The following is a 23,111-nucleotide window of genomic DNA, read 5'->3' on the forward strand; positions in this document are numbered from 1 at the left end:
TCACCCGGTCTGGCATCATGATTGCACTAGTTCCTTGATTTGGTCAATGGGACAGCGCCACACCCTACCAAGCCTACCAGCTTACTGCTGAGAGTTGCCAGATATACCAGGTGCCGCCATATTCATTCTGTGGGTGGTGCTGGGGATGGAGGAGACGTCGGAGCCAGAAGCTCTGTTCGGTTTAGGTTCTGTCCAGCTACAGAGACTAGAGGGACTGGGACTTGTAGTGTCACCCAGCCTGGCAGCATGAGTGCAGTAATCAGCTCCATGATTTGGTCTATGGGACAGTGCCACACCCTACTAAGCCTACCAGCTTACTACTGAGAGTTGCCAGATATACCAGGTGCCACCATATTCATTCTGTGGGTGGTGCTGGTGATAGAGGAGCCATCGGGACGAGAAGCTCTGAGCGGTTCAGACTCTGTCCAGTAACAGACTATAGTGTCTGGGACCTGTAGTGTCACCCACACCCTACTAAGCCTACCAGCTTACTGTTGAGCGTTGCCTGATATAGCTCATGCTAGCTCTGGTTTACTCCTGATGTTCTGCTCGTACTTAGCCTGTTTGAGTATTGGCCCAGTTTACTGACAATTCTTCGAATTTACAACTTTGTCCCTTGTCTACCCTCCTGGTTCAGATATCTGACCATTCCTGCCAGCCAGCTCCACCAGCCAGCAGCTGCTCTGAGGACTCAACCCAGGGCCCCCGTGTGAGTCCATATCACAGTACAGGGGTTAAAGTGTGAAGGCCAGGGCTCCCCGTACACCTGACAGTCCAAGTAGCTAGCTCAAAGCCTGTCCATGGAATCCCCATATAGAGCTTACATATAACCAACAAATTCTGACCACATAAAACCCTGCAGCATTTAAGTTTCTATACTACAGGATGGATGGTTTTGCTAATTTAATGGATATGCAATTAATATACCAACATATTTAGGTACCACATGCATCTAAAGGGAAAACCGCCGGCTATGTACCAACACTGCTTGATCAGAATAAAAAGCACCAATTTAATTTATTTTATTAATGGGAATTTTGTACAGAATTGTAATGTTTGTCTACGGTACATCCATAGGGTGCAGTACCCACAGATAACCTGTAGATGGTGTCAGGTGCTTTGTAAACTATAGCAAAGCCAATAATTTTCACAGATATAAAAAATTTTTTGAGATTTTCTAAGAAATTTAGATTTTTAACACAGAAAGTACGAGCTACCAGAAGCTCATATAGAAGTGTGTACTCACCACTACTGAAAGAGCAAATGTGCTTAGATTTAGAGATTGAATGGTATCAGCAGTTTTCTTAATCTTGAGACATTCGTTACTGGTGATTTTTGGCACCAAATTCTTCAAAATGTGCATTCAAGAATTTTGCGCAAAGTTTTAAAAAAAAATTATTTTTTTTTTACATTTTTGTCCTTTTTTTTTGCACCCCTTTAAAAGTCACAAGTTCCGTTAAACTTTTGCATGCAACTCTGACATTTGTGCAAAAAAAAATTGCAGTACAAAAAAAAAGAAAAATTCATTCCAGAGGAAGAACTGGAGTACAAAAATATAGCGACTTTTTAAAAAGATTGCAAAAAAAATAAACTGGTTGCAATCATCTGGATTAAAAAAAAACACACAATGGAAAATAAATTAAAAAAAATAGATCCAACAACAATAGGCGCAACTTTAAAGAAGAAAAAAAAAAACACAGCCTTTAAAATAAGAAAAATTATACAAAAAACATGAGCAAATGCAATAATGAATCGAATTGTCATAGGGACATCCTGCAGATCTACTTTCCACATTAATTTTCATATCCCAATGCAAATCAGCCGCTTATTTTTCTAGGTTGACAAATGATGACAATATAAAAGATATCACTCCCCGACTACTGACCTTTTCCAATTTCTCGAAATGTTCTCTCAGGAACTTCATGGGGCGGTCGGGTTTCGCAATGCACAGGTTCACAATACATTCTTTCAGTATTTGCTGGATGTTGAACCGTTGCACGTAGATTTCACAGCCTTTTAAACTTTCATCCTCTATGTTAGATGAGGATGAAGACGCCATCATGGATTATTGGAAAGAGCTGCTGTAGACCTAGAAAGGACAGGAAGATTTGTATCACTCATTTTCGGTTTTCATCAGCAGTCAGCAAGTGGAAATGGAGTCGGGATGACATTACATTCCTTTAATCTAGTATAAATTAGGAAGAAGGAATAGGGAAGACTTAGATTAATGAGTTGAGGTGATAGTTCTGTCTAAAGAGAGGTGTTTTTAAAGCAGGATTAAAAACGGAAGGGCTAGGTATTAGTCGGATCATTCGAGGTAGAGCATTCCAGAAAACTGGAGCAGCACGAGAGAAGTCTTGGAGACAGAGGTGCGAGGTTTAGATTATGGAAGATGCTAGTGTTAGGTCAGTTGCAGAACAGAGGGCATGGGTAGGGTGATAGACAGAAATAAGGGATGAGATATATGGTGTTGTAAAGCTGTGGAGAGCTTTGTGGGTGAGAGAGATAAGTTTGTATTGTATTCTGTAGCGAATGGGCAACCAGTGCAATGACTGGCACAAGGTGGAGGCATCGGTGTAGCGGCTGGACAGAAATACAACCCTGGCTCCTGCAGTCAGGACGGATTGGACAGGAGAAAGTTTGGTGATACCAATCAGTAGAGAGTTGCAGTAGTCCAGACAAGAAGGAATAAGAGCGACAGTAAGGCTATGTGCACACGCTGCGGATTCACCCGCGGATTTGTATCTGCGGATCCGCAGGTAAAACCGCAGGTAAAATGACCTGCGTTTTACCTGCGGATTGGCCTGCGGTTTTCCCCTGCGGTTTGACACCTGGATAATGGAATAGGTGGCAAACCGCAGCAGAATCCGCAGAAAGAATTGACATGTCAATTCTTTCTGCGGATTCAAAACCGCAGCTTTTCCGCAGTTGAAAATCCGCAGCATGTGCACTGCGGATTGTAAATCCCATAGACTTACATTGTACTGTACAATGTCTGCAGAACTGCTACGGATCCGCAGAGGCCAAATCCGTAGCGGAGCCGCAGCAAAAACCGCAGTGTGTGCACATAGCCTAAGAGTTTTTGCAGTTTCACAAGTGAAAAAAGGTTGAACTATGTGATTGCAGACGGATGAATCGTGACAGTGTGTAACGTGCTCCCTGTCACTATTCCCCTGTATTGCCCTTGCGAGTAGGTGGTCATCTGGTTTATCTCAACAGAAGTGAATTAAGAGAAGGGCAGGAGACTGGTCGACACCTGTCTGCAAGATTGCCTGCAGACTTGTATCCCAAGGCCGGACAACCCAGGACTAGGAAACATTTCTAAAGTGAGCTATGCGTAACTTTTCATGAGTTTGAGGGGTGGGTGTAGCCCCTGTCCCACCCATGTTTTGCCCATATTGGTGTAGCTCGTTGGAGTAACTTCCAAATTGCGCAAAAATATTGTTGTTTTTTTTCTCCTTAACATGGCTCTTCTCCCATCCCTACACTTCTCGGCTCCAAAATCAATAGCTGTTGGGAGAAGTAGAAAAATGTTCAAATTTGGGAAGTAATCTGATCAGCAAACTCTGATGTCAGGCTCCAAGGCTACAGCACACTCTCAGATAAGCAATGTGTAGACGGATATATACTCAGTCATAGTCTATGGATAAATTGTATGCACCCAAACAAAAAGTGCAGTCCCTGAGGCTGCAGACCTTGGGATCAAAGTGTAGGGGTCACAGAATCTGTAGGGGTCACGGTTTGTGTAGGGGTCACGGTTTGTGTATTCATATAGATAAGCTATATTTCTAGGTTTCACCCTGGTCGTCCAAAATATCAGCTTAGGCCTCATGCATTTTTCCACGTTTGCAGGATGCAGCCAGTGATGTTTCTGCATTTGGGGTGTCAGTCCTTGGGTGCACTTATGCAGTGGGGTGCACTTACTTTATCATGGGCTCTGCTGAACCCTGCAGTGCATTAGTAATGTGCTTTTTCGATTTATTTCCTTTTTTTTTCCAAGTGAATTACATTTATAGATTTGTTACTTCTTTATAGACCTGTAACCAATGTTTACAAATATTCCCTCATCTGATACAAGTGTCCATGAGAAACAGGATCACCCCTATTACATATAGTGAATTCTCTCCTGCTGCAATGCACAGATTATGCAACTGACAGAATATTCTAAGCATTATCGCCTGGATCTTATCATCCCATTCCCGAGGAAAAATATAGTTATAAAAAGTTGTACTGCAATACATAAATGTCACCACTACAATATCTGTCACAATGTACCGACACTACATCATTACTATGTTACTGCAATAACAACAATATCATTCCTGTGTCACTTCTACATCACTGCTCTGTATACACTAGGGCGATATCTGCTCTGTATATACACTAGGGCTATATCTGCTCTGTATATACAAGGACTATATCTGCTCTGTATATACACTAGGACTATATCTGCTCTGTATATACACTAGGGCGATATCTGCTCTGTATATACACTAGGGCTATATCTGCTCTGTATATACAAGGACTATATCTGCTCTGTATAAACACTAGGACTATATCTGCTCTGTATATACACTAGGGCTATATCTGCTCTGTATATACACTAGGGCTATATCTGCTCTGTATATACACTAGGGCTATATCTGCTGTGTATATACACTAGGGCTATATCTGCTCTGTATATACAAGGACTATATCTGCTCTGTATATACACTAGGGCTATATCTGCTCTGTATATACAAGGACTATATCTGCTCTGTATATACACTAGGACTATAGCTGCTCTGTATATACACTAGGGCCATATCTGCTCTGTATATACACTAGGGCTATATCTGCTCTGTATATACACTAGGGCTATATCTGCTCTGTATATACACTAGGGCTATATCTGCTGTGTATATACACTAGGGCTATATCTGCTCTGTATATACACTAGGGCTATATCTGCTCTGTATATACAAGGACTATATCTGCTCTGTATATACACTAGGGCTATATCTGCTCTGTATATACACTAGGGCTATATCTGCTGTGTATATACACTAGGACTATATCTGCTCTGTATATACACTAGGGCTATATCTGCTCTGTATATACAAGGACTATATCTGCTCTGTATATACACTAGGACTATATCTGCTCTGTATATACACTAGGGCTATATCTGCTCTGTATATACAAGGACTATATCTGCTCTGTATATACACTAGGGCTATATCTGCTCTGTATATACACTAGGGCTATATCTGCTCTGTATATACACTAGGGCTATATCTGCTGTGTATATACACTAGGGCTATATCTGCTGTGTATATACACTAGGGCTATATCTGCTCTGTATACACTAGGGCTATATTTGCTCTGTATACACTAGGGCTATATCTGCTCTGTGTATACACTAGTGCAATATCTGCTCTGTATATACAAGGACTATATCTGCTCTGTATATACACTAGGGCTATATCTGATCTGTATATACACTAGGACTATATCTGCTCTGTATACACTAGGGATATATCTGCTCTGTATACACTAGGGCTATATCTGCTCTGTATATACACTAGGGCAATATCTGCTCTGTATATACAAGGACTATATCTGCTCTGTATATACACTAGGGCTATATCTGATCTGTATATACACTAGGACTATATCTGCTCTGTATACACTAGGACTATATCTGCTCTGTATACACTAGGGCTATATCTGCTCTGTATATACACTAGGGCAATATCTGCTCTGTATATACAAGGACTATATCTGCTCTGTATATACACTAGGGCTATATCTGCTCTGCATACACTAGGGCTATATCTGCTCTGTATACACTAGGGCTTTATCTGCTCTGTATACACTAGGGCTATATCTGCTCTGTATATACACTAGGGCAATATCTGCTCTGTATATACAAGGACTATATCTGCTCTGTATATACAAGGACTATATCTGCTCTTTATATACACTGACTATATCTGCTCTGTATATACACTAGGGCAATATCTGCTCTGTATATAGACTAGGGCTATATCAGCTCTGCATACACTAGGGCTATATCTGCTCTGTATATACTAGGGCTATATCTGCTCTGTATATACACTAGGGCTATATCTGCTCTGTATATACCCTAGGGCTATATCTGCTCTGTATACACTAGGACTATATCTGCTCTGTATATACACTAGGGCTATATCTGCTCTGTATATACACTAGGACTATATCTGTTCTGTATATACACTAGGGCTATATCTGTTCTGTATATACACTAGGGCTATATCTGCTCTGTATATACACTAGGGCTATATCTGCTCTGTATATACAAGGACTATATCTGCTCTGTATATACACTACAGCTATATCTGCTCTGTAAAGACTAGGGCTATATCTGCTCTGTATATACACTAGGGCTATATCTGCTCTGTATATACACTAGGGCTATATCTGCCCTGTATACATTAGGGCTATATGTGCTCTGTATATATAAGGACTATATCTGCTCTGTATATATAAGGATTATATCTGCTCTGTATATACTAGGGCTATATCTGCTCTGTATACACACTAGGGCTATATCTGCTCTGCATATACACTAGGGCTATATCTGCTCTGTATATACAAGGACTATATCTGCTCTGTATATACAAGGATTATATCTGCTCTGTATATACTAGGGCTATATCTGCTCTGTATATACACTAGGGCTATATCTGCTCTGTATATACAAGGACTATATCTGCTCTGTATAAACTAGGGCTATATCTGCTCTGTATATACTAGGGCTATATCTGCTCTGTATATACACTAGGGCTATATCTGCTCTGTATATACTAGGGCTATATCTGCTCTGTATGTACACTAGGGCTATATCTGCTCTGTATACACTAGGGCTATATCTTCTCTCTATGTACTAGGGGTATATATCTCCTCTGTATATACACTAGGGCTATATCTGCTCTGTATATACTAGGACTATATCTGCTCTGTATATACTAGGACTATATGATATCTGCTCTGTATATACACTTCTCCCAGCTGTGATGGCTCAGTATACACTGTATGTATAAACACAGCTCTGTTGGCTTGGTATATACTGTATATACATACTCAGCTGTGATGGCTCAGTATATACTGTATATACACAGCTGTGATGGCTCAGTATATACTCTATATACACAACTGTGATGGTTGAGTATATACTGTATATACATACACAGCTGTGGTGGCTCAGTATATAATGTATATACAGCTGTGATGACTCCGTATATACTGTATATACACAGCTGTGATGGCTCAGTATATACTGTATATACACAGCTGTGATGGCTCAGTATATACTGTATATGCACAGCTGTGATGGCTCAGTATATACTGTATATGCACAGCTGTGATGGCTCAGTATATACTGTATATACACAGCTGTGATGGCTCAGTATCTACTGTATATATACAGCTGTGATGGCTAAGTATATACTGTATATACACGGCTGTGATGGCTCAGTATACACTGTATATCCACAGCTGTGATGGCTCAGTATATACTGTATATACACAGCTGTGATGGCTCAGTATATACCCAGCTTTGATGGCTCAGCATATACACGGCTGTGATGGCTCAGTATATACTGTATACACATACACAGCTGTGATGGCTCAGTATATACTGTATATACACAGCTGTCATGGCTCAGTATATACTGTATATACACAGCTGTGATGGCTCAGTATATACTGTATATACACAGCTGTGATGGCTCAGTATATACTGTATATACACAGCTGTGATTGCTCAGTATATACTGTGTATACACAGCTGTGATGGCTCAGTATATACTGTATATACACGGCTGTGATGGCTCAGTATATACTGTATATATACAGCTGTGATGGCTCAGTATATACTGTATACACTGCTGTGATGACTCAGTATATACTGTATATACACAGCTGTGATGGCTCAGTATATACTGTATATGCACAGCTGTGATGGCTCAGTATATACTCTATATACATACACAGCTGTGATGGCTCAGCATATGCTGTATATACACAGCTGTGATGGCTCAGTATATACTGTATATACACGGCTGTGATGGCTCAGTATATACACAGCTGTGATGGCTCAGTATATACTGTATATACACAGCTGTGATGGCTCAGTATATACTGTATATACACAGCTGTGATGGCTCAGTATATACTGTATATACACAGCTGTGATGGCTCAGTATACACTGTATACACAGCTGTGATGGCTCAGTATATACTGTATATACACGGCTGTGATGGCTCAGTATATACTGTATATACATACACCGCTGTGATGGCTCAGTATATACTGTATATACACGGCTGTGATGGCTCAGTATATACCGTATATACACGGCTGTCATGGCTCAGTATATACTGTATATACACAGGTGTGATGGCTCAGTATATACACAGCTGTGATGGCTCAGTATATACTGTATATACACAGCTGTGATGGCTCAGTATACACTGTATACACAGCTGTGATGGCTCAGTATATACTGTATATACACGGCTGTGATGGCTCAGTATATACTGTATATACACGGCTGTGATGGCTCAGTATATACTGTATATACACGGCTGTGATGGCTCAGTATATACACGGCTGTGATGGCTCAGTATATACTGTATATACACGGCTGTGATGGCTCAGTATATACTGTATATACACAGCTGTGATGGCTCAGTATATACTGTATACACACGGCTGTGATGGTTCAGTATATACTGTATATACACAGCTGTGATGGCTCAGTATATACTGTATACACACGGCTGTGATGGTTCAGTATATACTGTATACACAGCTGTGATGGCTCTGTATATACTGTATATACACAGCCGTGATGGCTCACTATATACTGTTGTGGTGTAGTAACCACTGTGTCTGCTAGGGGGTGCTGTGTGGCTGTCCTAAGAGAAAGGATGAATGGCAGAATATGGAATGGCCGGTATGTATCCCAAAGTGGGTGTCTTTGGGATGGAGACTTATGTGTTGTTCAGCAATGATATTGCTGAGGTGTTGTTTCAATGTGTAAGGGAGAAGTCTCCAGGTAACTAGAGAGATGGGCGGACCTGGTTACCTACAAACCCACCCAGGGGATGTGTTTAAAGCACTGTTGGAAAGAGTGTGTAAATGCTTGAAGGACATGTAATGAGGTCAGAGCCATGTGACCCGGTGGGCGTGGCTATGAACCATATAATGTGGCAAGGGTAGGTCACAGGTGGTGAATGCTTGGACCCGGTTGGTCCAGTGTGGAAGGTCCCGCTGAGATGGGGCTTCCTGCCTGACAGCACGTGTGGACGCTGTGAGTAATGGCTGCAAGTGCCTAAGAGTTCCCTGGAGGGAATGAATGTCTGCAGTATGGAGAAGCAGCCATGAGAGAACCCTGACGGGGTGAGATATAACTGTGAGGCTGAAAAGCCTGCGTATTGGACATTGCTAACAGAGTGAAGCACTGTCATGGACGCTATGCCGTTTATATATTGCTGGTCATAGTTTATGATGTTTACTAAACCGCATGGACTATACTGGTTTATGGAAAACCTGTGCCGGATCTGATTTTGTGGCTGCCAAGCGAGAGATCCCCTACTAAAATGACAGTGCTACCTCACACTGTATATACACAGCTTTGATGTCTCAGTATATACTGTATATACAACTGTGATGACTCAGTATATACTGTATATACACAGCTGTGATGGCTCAGTATATACTGTATACACAGCTGTGATGACTCAGTATATACTGTATATACACAGCTGTGATGGCTCAGTATATACTGTATATACACAGCTGTGATGGCTCAGTATATACTGTATATACATGGCTGTGATGGCTCAGTATATACTGTATATGCACAGCTGTGATGGCTCAGTATATACTGTATATACACGGCTGTCATGGCTCAGTATATACTGTATATACACGGCTGTCATGGCTCAGTATATACTGTATATACACGGCTGTCATGGCTCAGTATATACTGTATATACACGGCTGTGATGGCTCAGTATATACTGTATATACAGAGCTGTGATGGCTCAGCATATACTGTATATACACAGCTGTGATGGCTCAGTATATACTGTATATACACAGGTGTGATGGTTAAGTATATACTGTATATACACGGCTGTGATGGCTCAGTATATACTGTATATACAGAGCTGTGATGGCTCAGTATATACTGTATATACAGAGCTGTGATGGCTCAGCATATACTGTATATATACACAGCTGTGATGGCTCAGTATATACTGTATATACACAGCTGTGATGGCTCAGTATATACTGTATATACACAGCTGTGATGGCTCAGTATATACTGTATATACACAGCTGTGATGGCTCAGTATATACTGTATATACACGGCTGTGATGGCTCAGTATATACTGTATATACACAGCTGTGATGGCTCAGTATATACTGTATATACACGGCTGTGATGGCTCAGTATATACTGTATATACACAGCTGTGATGGCTCAGTATATACTGTATATACAGAGCTGTGATGGCTCAGTATATACTGTATATACACAGCTGTGATGGCTCAGTATATACTGTATATACACAGCTGTGATGGCTCAGCATAAACTGTATATACAGAGCTGTGATGGCTCAGCATAAACTGTATATATACACAGCTGTGATGGCTCAGTATATACTGTATATACACAGCTGTGATGGCTCAGTATATACTGTATATACACAGCTGTGATGGCTCAGTATATACTGTATATACACAGCTGTGATGGCTCAGTATATACACGGCTGTGATGGCTCAGTATATACTGTATATACACGGCTGTGATGGCTCAGTATATACTGTATATACACAGCTGTGATGGCTCAGTATATACTGTGTACACAGCTGTGATGGCTCAGTATATACACGGCTGTGATGGCTCAGTATATACTGTATATACACAGCTGTGATGGCTCAGTATATACTGTATATACACAGCTGTGATGGCTCAGTATATACTGTATATACACAGCTGTGATGGCTCAGTATATACTGTATATACACAGCTGTGATGGCTCAGTATATACTGTATATACACAGCTGTGATGGCTCAGTATATACTGTATATACACGGCTGTGATGGCTCAGTATATACAGAGCTGTGATGGCTCAGTATACACTGTGTACACAGCTGTGATGGCTCAGTATATACTGTATATACACAGCTGTGATGGCTCAGTATATACTGTATATACACAGGTGTGATGGCTCAGTATATACTGTATATACACGGCTGTGATGGCTCAGTATATACTGTATATACACAGCTGTGATGGCTCAGTATATACTGTATATACACAGCTGTGATGGCTCAGTATATACTTTATATACATTGCTGTGATGGCTCAGTATATACTGTATATACACAGCTGTGATGGCTCAGTATATACTGTATATACACAGCTGTGATGGCTCAGTATATACTGTATATACATGGCTGTGATGGCTCAGTATATACTGTATATACACAGCTGTGATGGCTCAGTATATACTGTATATGCACAGCTGTGATGGCTCAGTATATACTGTATATACACGGCTGTCATGGCTCAGTATATACTGTATATACACGGCTGTCATGGCTCAGTATATACTGTATATACACGGCTGTGATGGCTCAGTATATACTGTATATACAGAGCTGTGATGGCTCAGCATATACTGTATATACACAGCTGTGATGGCTCAGTATATACTGTATATACACAGGTGTGATGGTTAAGTATATACTGTATATACACAGCTGTGATGGCTCAGTATATACTGTATATACAGAGCTGTGATGGCTCAGCATATACTGTATATATACACAGCTGTGATGGCTCAGTATATACTGTATATACACAGCTGTGATGGCTCAGTATATACTGTATATACACAGCTGTGATGGCTCAGTATATACTGTATATACACGGCTGTGATGGCTCAGTATATACTGTATATACACGGCTGTGATGGCTCAGTATATACTGTATATACACGGCTGTGATGGCTCAGTATATACTGTATATACACAGCTGTGATGGCTCAGTATATACTGTGTACACAGCTGTGATGGCTCAGTATATACACGGCTGTGATGGCTCAGTATATACTGTATATACACAGCTGTGATGGCTCAGTATATACTGTATATACAGAGCTGTGATGGCTCAGCATATACTGTATATATACACAGCTGTGATGGCTCAGTATATACTGTATATACACAGCTGTGATGGCTCAGTATATACTGTATATACACAGCTGTGATGGCTCAGCATAAACTGTATATACAGAGCTGTGATGGCTCAGTATATACTGTATATACACGGCTGTGATGGCTCAGTATATACTGTATATACACGGCTGTGATGGCTCAGCATATACTGTATATACATGGCTGTGATGGCTCAGTATATACTGTATATACACGGCTGTGATGGCTCAGCATATACTGTATATACATGGCTGTGATGGCTCAGTATATACTGTATATACATGGCTGTGATGGCTCAGTATATACTGTATATACACAGCTGTGATGGCTCAGTATATACTGTATATACACAGCTGTGATGGCTCAGTATATACTGTATATACACGGCTGTGATGGCTCAGTATATACTGTATATACACAGCTGTGATGGCTCAGTATATACTGTATATGCACAGCTGTGATGGCTCAGTATATACTGTATATACACGGCTGTCATGGCTCAGTATATACTGTATATACACGGCTGTCATGGCTCAGTATATACTGTATATACACGGCTGTGATGGCTCAGTATATACTGTATATACAGAGCTGTGATGGCTCAGCATATACTGTATATACACAGCTGTGATGGTTAAGTATATACTGTATATACACAGCTGTGATGGCTCAGTATATACTGTATATACAGAGCTGTGATGGCTCAGCATATACTGTATATATACACAGCTGTGATGGCTCAGTATATACTGTATATACACAGCTGTGATGGCTCAGTATATACTGTATATACACAGCTGTGATGGCTCAGTATATACTGTATATACACAGCTGTGATGGCTCAGTATATACTGTATATACACGGCTGTGATGGCTCAGTATATACTGTATATACACGGCTGTGATGGCTCAGTATATACTGTATATACACAGCTGTGATGGCTCAGTATATACTGTGTACACAGCTGTGATGGCTCAGTATATACACGGCTGTGATGGCTCAGTATATACTGTATATACACAGCTGTGATGGCTCAGTATATACTGTATATACAGAGCTGTGATGGCTCAGCATATACTGTATATATACACAGCTGTGATGGCTCAGTATATACTGTATATACACAGCTGTGATGGCTCAGTATATACTGTATATACACAGCTGTGATGGCTCAGCATAAACTGTATATACAGAGCTGTGATGGCTCAGCATAAACTGTATATATACACAGCTGTGATGGCTCAGTATATACTGTATATACACAGCTGTGATGGCTCCGTATATACTGTATATACACAGCTGTGATGGCTCAGTATATACTGTATATACACAGCTGTGATGGCTCAGTATATACTGTATATACACGGCTGTGATGGCTCAGTATATACTGTATATACACAGCTGTGATGGCTCAGTATATACTGTGTACACAGCTGTGATGGCTCAGTATATACACGGCTGTGATGGCTCAGTATATACTGTATATACACAGCTGTGATGGCTCAGTATATACTGTATATACACAGCTGTGATGGCTCAGTATATACTGTATATACACAGCTGTGATGGCTCAGTATATACTGTATATACACGGCTGTGATGGCTCAGTATATACTGTATATACACAGCTGTGATGGCTCAGTATATACTGTGTACACAGCTGTGATGGCTCAGTATATACTGTATATACACGGCTGTGATGGCTCAGTATATACAGAGCTGTGATGGCTCAGTATACACTGTGTACACAGCTGTGATGGCTCAGTATATACTGTATATACACAGCTGTGATGGCTCAGTATATACTGTATATACACAGGTGTGATGGCTCAGTATATACTGTATATACACGGCTGTGATGGCTCAGTATATACTGTATATGCCCAGCTGTGATGGCTCAGCATATACTGTATATACACAGCTGTGATGGCTCAGCATATACTGTATATACACAGCTGTGATGGCTCAGTATATACTGTATATACACAGCTGTGATGACTCAGTATATACTGTATATACACAGCTGTGATGGCTCAGTATATACTGTATATACACAGCTGTGATGGCTCAGTATATACTGTATATGCACAGCTGTGATGGCTCAGTATATACTGTATATGCACAGCTGTGATGGCTCAGTATATACTGTATATGCACAGCTGTGATGGCTCAGTATATACTGTATATACACATCTGTGATGGCTCAGTATATACTGTATATGCACAGCTGTGATGGCTCAGTATATACTGTATTTATACACAGCTGTGATGGCTCAGTATATACTGTATATACACAGCTGTGATGGCTCAGTATATACTGTATATACACGGCTGTGATGGCTCAGTATATACTGTATATACACAGCTGTGATGGCTCAGTATATACTGTATATGCACAGCTGTGATGGCTCAGTATATACTGTATATGCACAGCTGTGATGGCTCAGTATATACTGTATATATACACAGCTGTGATGGCTCAGTATATACTGTATTTATACACAGCTGTGATGGCTCAGTATATACTGTATATACACGGCTGTGATGGCTCAGTATATACTGTATATACACAGCTGTGATGGCTCAGTACATACTGTATATACACAGCTGTGATGGCTCAGTATATACTGTATATACACAGCTGTGATGGCTCAGTATATACACAGGTGTGATGGCTCAGTATATACTGTATGTACACAGCTGTGATGGCTCAGTATATACTGTATATTCACAGCTGTGATGGCTCAGTATATACTGTATATACACGGCTGTGATGGCTCAGTATATACTGTATATACACGGCTGTGATGGCTCAGTATATACTGTATATACACAGCTGTGATGGCTCAGTATATACTGTATATACACAGTTGTGATGGCTCAGTATATACTGTATATACACAGCTGTGATGGCTCAGTATATACTGTATATACACGGCTGTGATGGCTCAGTATATACTGTATATACACGGCTGTGATGGCTCAGTATATACTGTATATACACAGTTGTGATGGCTCAGTATATACTCTATATGCACAGCTGTGATGGCTCTGTATATACTGTATATACACAGCTGTGATGGCTCAGTATATACTGTATATACACAGCTGTGATGGCTCAGTATATACTGTATATACACGGCTGTGATGGCTCAGTATATACTGTATATACACAGCTGTGATGGCTCAGTATATACTGTATATACACAGCTGTGATGGCTCAGTATACACTGTATATACACGGCTGTGATGGCTCAGTATATACTGTATATATACACGGCTGTGATGGCTCTGTATATACTGTATATACACGGCTGTGATGGCTCAGTATATACTGTATATACACAGCTGTGATGGCTCAGTATATACTGTATATACACGGCTGTGATGGCTCAGTATATACTGTATATACACGGCTGTGATGGCTCAGTATATACTGTATATACACAGCTGTGATGGCTCAGTATATACTGTATATACACAGCTGTGATGGCTCAGTATATACTGTATATACACGGCTGTGATGGCTCAGTATATACTGTATATATACACGGCTGTGATGGCTCTGTATATACTGTATATACACGGCTGTGATGGCTCAGTATATACTGTATATATACACAGCTGTGATGGCTCAGTATATACTGTATATACACAGCTGTGATGGCTCAGTATATACTGTATATACACGGCTGTGATGGCTCAGTATATACTGTATATACACGGCTGTGATGGCTCAGTATATACTGTATATACACAGCTGTGATGGCTCAGTATATACTGTATATACACGGCTGTGATGGCTCAGTATATACTGTATATACACGGCTGTGATGGCTCAGTATATACTGTATATACACAGCTGTGATGGCTCAGTATATACTGTATATACACAGCTGTGATGGCTCAGTATATACTGTATATACACGGCTGTGATGGCTCAGTATATACTGTATATACACGGCTGTGATGGCTCAGTATATACTGTATATACACAGCTGTGATGGCTCAGTATATACTGTATATACACAGCTGTGATGGCTCAGTATATACTGTATATACACGGCTGTGATGGCTCAGTATATACTGTATATATACACGGCTGTGATGGCTCTGTATATACTGTATATACACGGCTGTGATGGCTCAGTATATACTGTATATATACACAGCTGTGATGGCTCAGTATATACTGTATATACACAGCTGTGATGGCTCAGTATATACTGTATATACACAGCTGTGATGGCTCAGTATATACTGTATATACACGGCTGTGATGGCTCAGTATATACTGTATATACACAGCTGTGATGGCTCAGTATATACTGTATATGCACAGCTGTGATGGCTCAGTATATACTGTATATGCACAGCTGTGATGGCTCAGTATATACTGTATATATACACAGCTGTGATGGCTCAGTATATACTGTATTTATACACAGCTGTGATGGCTCAGTATATACTGTATATACACGGCTGTGATGGCTCAGTATATACTGTATATACACAGCTGTGATGGCTCAGTACATACTGTATATACACAGCTGTGATGGCTCAGTATATACTGTATATACACAGCTGTGATGGCTCAGTATATACACAGGTGTGATGGCTCAGTATATACTGTATGTACACAGCTGTGATGGCTCAGTATATACTGTATATACACAGCTGTGATGGCTCAGTATATACTGTATATACACGGCCGTGATGGCTCAGTATATACTGTATATACACGGCTGTGATGGCTCAGTATATACTGTATATACACAGCTGTGATGGCTCAGTATATACTGTATATACACAGTTGTGATGGCTCAGTATATACTGTATATACACAGCTGTGATGGCTCAGTATATACTGTATATACACGGCTGTGATGGCTCAGTATATACTGTATATACACGGCTGTGATGGCTCAGTATATACACAGTTGTGATGGCTCAGTATATACTCTATATGCACAGCTGTGATGGCTCTGTATATACTGTATATACACAGCTGTGATGGCTCAGTATATACTGTATATACACAGCTGTGATGGCTCAGTATATACTGTATATACACGGCTGTGATGGCTCAGTATATACTGTATATACACAGCTGTGATGGCTCAGTATATACTGTATATACACAGCTGTGATGGCTCAGTATATACTGTATATACACGGCTGTGATGGCTCAGTATATACTGTATATATACACGGCTGTGATGGCTCTGTATATACTGTATATACACGGCTGTGATGGCTCAGTATATACTGTATATACACAGCTGTGATGGCTCAGTATATACTGTATATACACGGCTGTGATGGCTCAGTATAGACTGTATATACACGGCTGTGATGGCTCAGTATATACTGTATATACACAGCTGTGATGGCTCAGTATATACTGTATATACACAGCTGTGATGGCTCAGTATATACTGTATATACACGGCTGTGATGGCTCAGTATATACTGTATATATACACGGCTGTGATGGCTCTGTATATACTGTATATACACGGCTGTGATGGCTCAGTATATACTGTATATATACACAGCTGTGATGGCTCAGTATATACTGTATATACACAGCTGTGATGGCTCAGTATATACTGTATATACACGGCTGTGATGGCTCAGTATATACTGTATATACACGGCTGTGATGGCTCAGTATATACTGTATATACACGGCTGTGATGGCTCAGTATATACTGTATATACACAGCTGTGATGGCTCAGTATATACTGTATATACACAGCTGTGATGGCTCAGTATATACTGTATATACACGGCTGTGATGGCTCAGTATATACTGTATATATACACGGCTGTGATGGCTCTGTATATACTGTATATACACGGCTGTGATGGCTCAGTATATACTGTATATATACACAGCTGTGATGGCTCAGTATATACTGTATATACACAGCTATGATGGCTCAGTATATACTGTATATACACGGCTGTGATGGCTCAGTATATACTGTATATACACGGCTGTGATGGCTCAGTATATACTGTATATACACGGCTGTGATGGCTCAGTATATACTGTATATACACAGCTGTGATGGCTCAGTATATACTGTGTACACAGCTGTGATGGCTCAGTATATACACGGCTGTGATGGCTCAGTATATACTGTATATACACAGCTGTGATGGCTCAGTATATACTGTATATACAGAGCTGTGATGGCTCAGCATATACTGTATATATACACAGCTGTGATGGCTCAGTATATACTGTATATACACAGCTGTGATGGCTCAGTATATACTGTATATACACAGCTGTGATGGCTCAGCATAAACTGTATATACAGAGCTGTGATGGCTCAGCATAAACTGTATATATACACAGCTGTGATGGCTCAGTATATACTGTATATACACAGCTGTGATGGCTCCGTATATACTGTATATACACAGCTGTGATGGCTCAGTATATACTGTATATACACAGCTGTGATGGCTCAGTATATACTGTATATACACGGCTGTGATGGCTCAGTATATACTGTATATACACAGCTGTGATGGCTCAGTATATACTGTGTACACAGCTGTGATGGCTCAGTATATATACGGCTGTGATGGCTCAGTATATACTGTATATACACAGCTGTGATGGCTCAGTATATACTGTATATACACAGCTGTGATGGCTCAGTATATACTGTATATACACAGCTGTGATGGCTCAGTATATACTGTATATACACGGCTGTGATGGCTCAGTATATACTGTATATACACAGCTGTGATGGCTCAGTATATACTGTGTACACAGCTGTGATGGCTCAGTATATACTGTATATACACGGCTGTGATGGCTCAGTATATACAGAGCTGTGATGGCTCAGTATACACTGTGTACACAGCTGTGATGGCTCAGTATATACTGTATATACACAGCTGTGATGGCTCAGTATATACTGTATATACACAGGTGTGATGGCTCAGTATATACTGTATATACACGGCTGTGATGGCTCAGTATATACTGTATATGCCCAGCTGTGATGGCTCAGCATATACTGTATATACACAGCTGTGATGGCTCAGCATATACTGTATATACACAGCTGTGATGGCTCAGTATATACTGTATATACACAGCTGTGATGACTCAGTATATACTGTATATACACAGCTGTGATGGCTCAGTATATACTGTATATACACAGCTGTGATGGCTCAGTATATACTGTATATGCACAGCTGTGATGGCTCAGTATATACTGTATATGCACAGCTGTGATGGCTCAGTATATACTGTATATGCACAGCTGTGATGGCTCAGTATATACTGTATATACACATCTGTGATGGCTCAGTATATACTGTATATGCACAGCTGTGATGGCTCAGTATATACTGTATTTATACACAGCTGTGATGGCTCAGTATATACTGTATATACACAGCTGTGATGGCTCAGTATATACTGTATATACACGGCTGTGATGGCTCAGTATATACTGTATATACACAGCTGTGATGGCTCAGTATATACTGTATATGCACAGCTGTGATGGCTCAGTATATACTGTATATGCACAGCTGTGATGGCTCAGTATATACTGTATATATACACAGCTGTGATGGCTCAGTATATACTGTATTTATACACAGCTGTGATGGCTCAGTATATACTGTATATACACGGCTGTGATGGCTCAGTATATACTGTATATACACAGCTGTGATGGCTCAGTACATACTGTATATACACAGCTGTGATGGCTCAGTATATACTGTATATACACAGCTGTGATGGCTCAGTATATACACAGGTGTGATGGCTCAGTATATACTGTATGTACACAGCTGTGATGGCTCAGTATATACTGTATATTCACAGCTGTGATGGCTCAGTATATACTGTATATACACGGCTGTGATGGCTCAGTATATACTGTATATACACGGCTGTGATGGCTCAGTATATACTGTATATACACAGCTGTGATGGCTCAGTATATACTGTATATACACAGTTGTGATGGCTCAGTATATACTGTATATACACAGCTGTGATGGCTCAGTATATACTGTATATACACGGCTGTGATGGCTCAGTATATACTGTATATACACGGCTGTGATGGCTCAGTATATACTGTATATACACAGTTGTGATGGCTCAGTATATACTCTATATGCACAGCTGTGATGGCTCTGTATATACTGTATATACACAGCTGTGATGGCTCAGTATATACTGTATATACACAGCTGTGATGGCTCAGTATATACTGTATATACACGGCTGTGATGGCTCAGTATATACTGTATATACACAGCTGTGATGGCTCAGTATATACTGTATATACACAGCTGTGATGGCTCAGTATACACTGTATATACACGGCTGTGATGGCTCAGTATATACTGTATATATACACGGCTGTGATGGCTCTGTATATACTGTATATACACGGCTGTGATGGCTCAGTATATACTGTATATACACAGCTGTGATGGCTCAGTATATACTGTATATACACGGCTGTGATGGCTCAGTATATACTGTATATACACGGCTGTGATGGCTCAGTATATACTGTATATACACAGCTGTGATGGCTCAGTATATACTGTATATACACAGCTGTGATGGCTCAGTATATACTGTATATACACGGCTGTGATGGCTCAGTATATACTGTATATATACACGGCTGTGATGGCTCTGTATATACTGTATATACACGGCTGTGATGGCTCTGTATATACTGTATATACACGGCTGTGATGGCTCAGTATATACTGTATATATACACAGCTGTGATGGCTCAGTATATACTGTATATACACAGCTGTGATGGCTCAGTATATACTGTATATACACGGCTGTGATGGCTCAGTATATACTGTATATACACGGCTGTGATGGCTCAGTATATACTGTATATACACAGCTGTGATGGCTCAGTATATACTGTATATACACGGCTGTGATGGCTCAGTATATACTGTATATACACGGCTGTGATGGCTCAGTATATACTGTATATACACAGCTGTGATGGCTCAGTATATACTGTATATACACAGCTGTGATGGCTCAGTATATACTGTATATACACGGCTGTGATGGCTCAGTATATACTGTATATACACGGCTGTGATGGCTCAGTATATACTGTATATACACAGCTGTGATGGCTCAGTATATACTGTATATACACAGCTGTGATGGCTCAGTATATACTGTATATACACGGCTGTGATGGCTCAGTATATACTGTATATATACACGGCTGTGATGGCTCTGTATATACTGTATATACACGGCTGTGATGGCTCAGTATATACTGTATATATACACAGCTGTGATGGCTCAGTATATACTGTATATACACAGCTGTGATGGCTCAGTATATACTGTATATACACAGCTGTGATGGCTCAGTATATACTGTATATACACGGCTGTGATGGCTCAGTATATACTGTATATACACAGCTGTGATGGCTCAGTATATACTGTATATGCACAGCTGTGATGGCTCAGTATATACTGTATATGCACAGCTGTGATGGCTCAGTATATACTGTATATATACACAGCTGTGATGGCTCAGTATATACTGTATATACACGGCTGTGATGGCTCAGTATATACTGTATATACACGGCTGTGATGGCTCAGTATATACTGTATATACACGGCTGTGATGGCTCAGTATATACTGTATATACACAGCTGTGATGGCTCAGTATATACTGTATATACACGGCTGTGATGGCTCAGTATATACTGTATATACACGGCTGTGATGGCTCAGTATATACTGTATATACACAGCTGTGATGGCTCAGTATATACTGTATATACACAGCTGTGATGGCTCAGTATATACTGTATATACACGGCTGTGATGGCTCAGTATATACTGTATATACACGGCTGTGATGGCTCAGTATATACTGTATATACACAGCTGTGATGGCTCAGTATATACTGTATATACACAGCTGTGATGGCTCAGTATATACTGTATATACACGGCTGTGATGGCTCAGTATAGACTGTATATACACGGCTGTGATGGCTCAGTATATACTGTATATACACAGCTGTGATGGCTCAGTATATACTGTATATACACAGCTGTGATGGCTCAGTATATACTGTATATACACAGCTGTGATGGCTCAGTATATACTGTATATACACAGCTGTGATGGCTCAGTATATACTGTATATACACGGCTGTGATGGCTCAGTATATACTGTATATACACAGCTGTGATGGCTCAGTATATACTGTATATACACGGCTGTGATGGCTCAGTATATACTGTATATACACGGCTGTGATGGCTCAGTATATACTGTATATACACAGCTGTGATGGCTCAGTATATACTGTATATACACAGCTGTGATGGCTCAGTATATACTGTATATACACGGCTGTGATGGCTCAGTATAGACTGTATATACACGGCTGTGATGGCTCAGTATATACTGTATATACACAGCTGTGATGGCTCAGTATATACTGTATATACACAGCTGTGATGGCTCAGTATATACTGTATATACACAGCTGTGATGGCTCAGTATATACTGTATATACACAGCTGTGATGGCTCAGTATATACTGTATATACACAACTGTGATGGCTCAGTATATACTGTATATACACGGCTGTGATGGCTCAGTATATACTGTATATATACACGGCTGTGATGGCTCAGTATATACTGTATATACACGGCTGTGATGGCTCAGTATATACTGTATATACACAGCTGTGATGGCTCAGTATATACTGTATATACACGGCTGTGATGGCTCAGTATAGACTGTATATATACACGGC

At 40.3% G+C, this 23,111-nt stretch overlaps 1 protein-coding gene across 2 annotated transcripts in view; it reads right to left on the bottom strand.

Annotated features, from left to right (window-relative positions):
• Nucleotides 1-23,111, bottom strand: part of PRKAR1B (protein kinase cAMP-dependent type I regulatory subunit beta) — a 182,502-nt gene that overhangs the window by 158,409 nt on the left and 982 nt on the right. For both annotated transcript variants that reach the window (XM_073543099.1, XM_073543100.1), the window contains exon 2: nucleotides 1,886-2,089. In XM_073543099.1, the coding sequence (XP_073399200.1) occupies nucleotides 1,886-2,062 (177 nt within the window). In that variant the 5' untranslated portion in view covers nucleotides 2,063-2,089. The remainder of the gene's footprint in view (nucleotides 1-1,885; nucleotides 2,090-23,111) is intronic.

The sequence above is a fragment of the Dendrobates tinctorius genome, unplaced genomic scaffold, assembly GCF_039654945.1.
Source record: "Dendrobates tinctorius isolate UK_male_01 unplaced genomic scaffold, ASM3965494v1 ptg000129l, whole genome shotgun sequence".
NCBI lineage: Eukaryota > Metazoa > Chordata > Amphibia > Anura > Dendrobatidae > Dendrobates > Dendrobates tinctorius.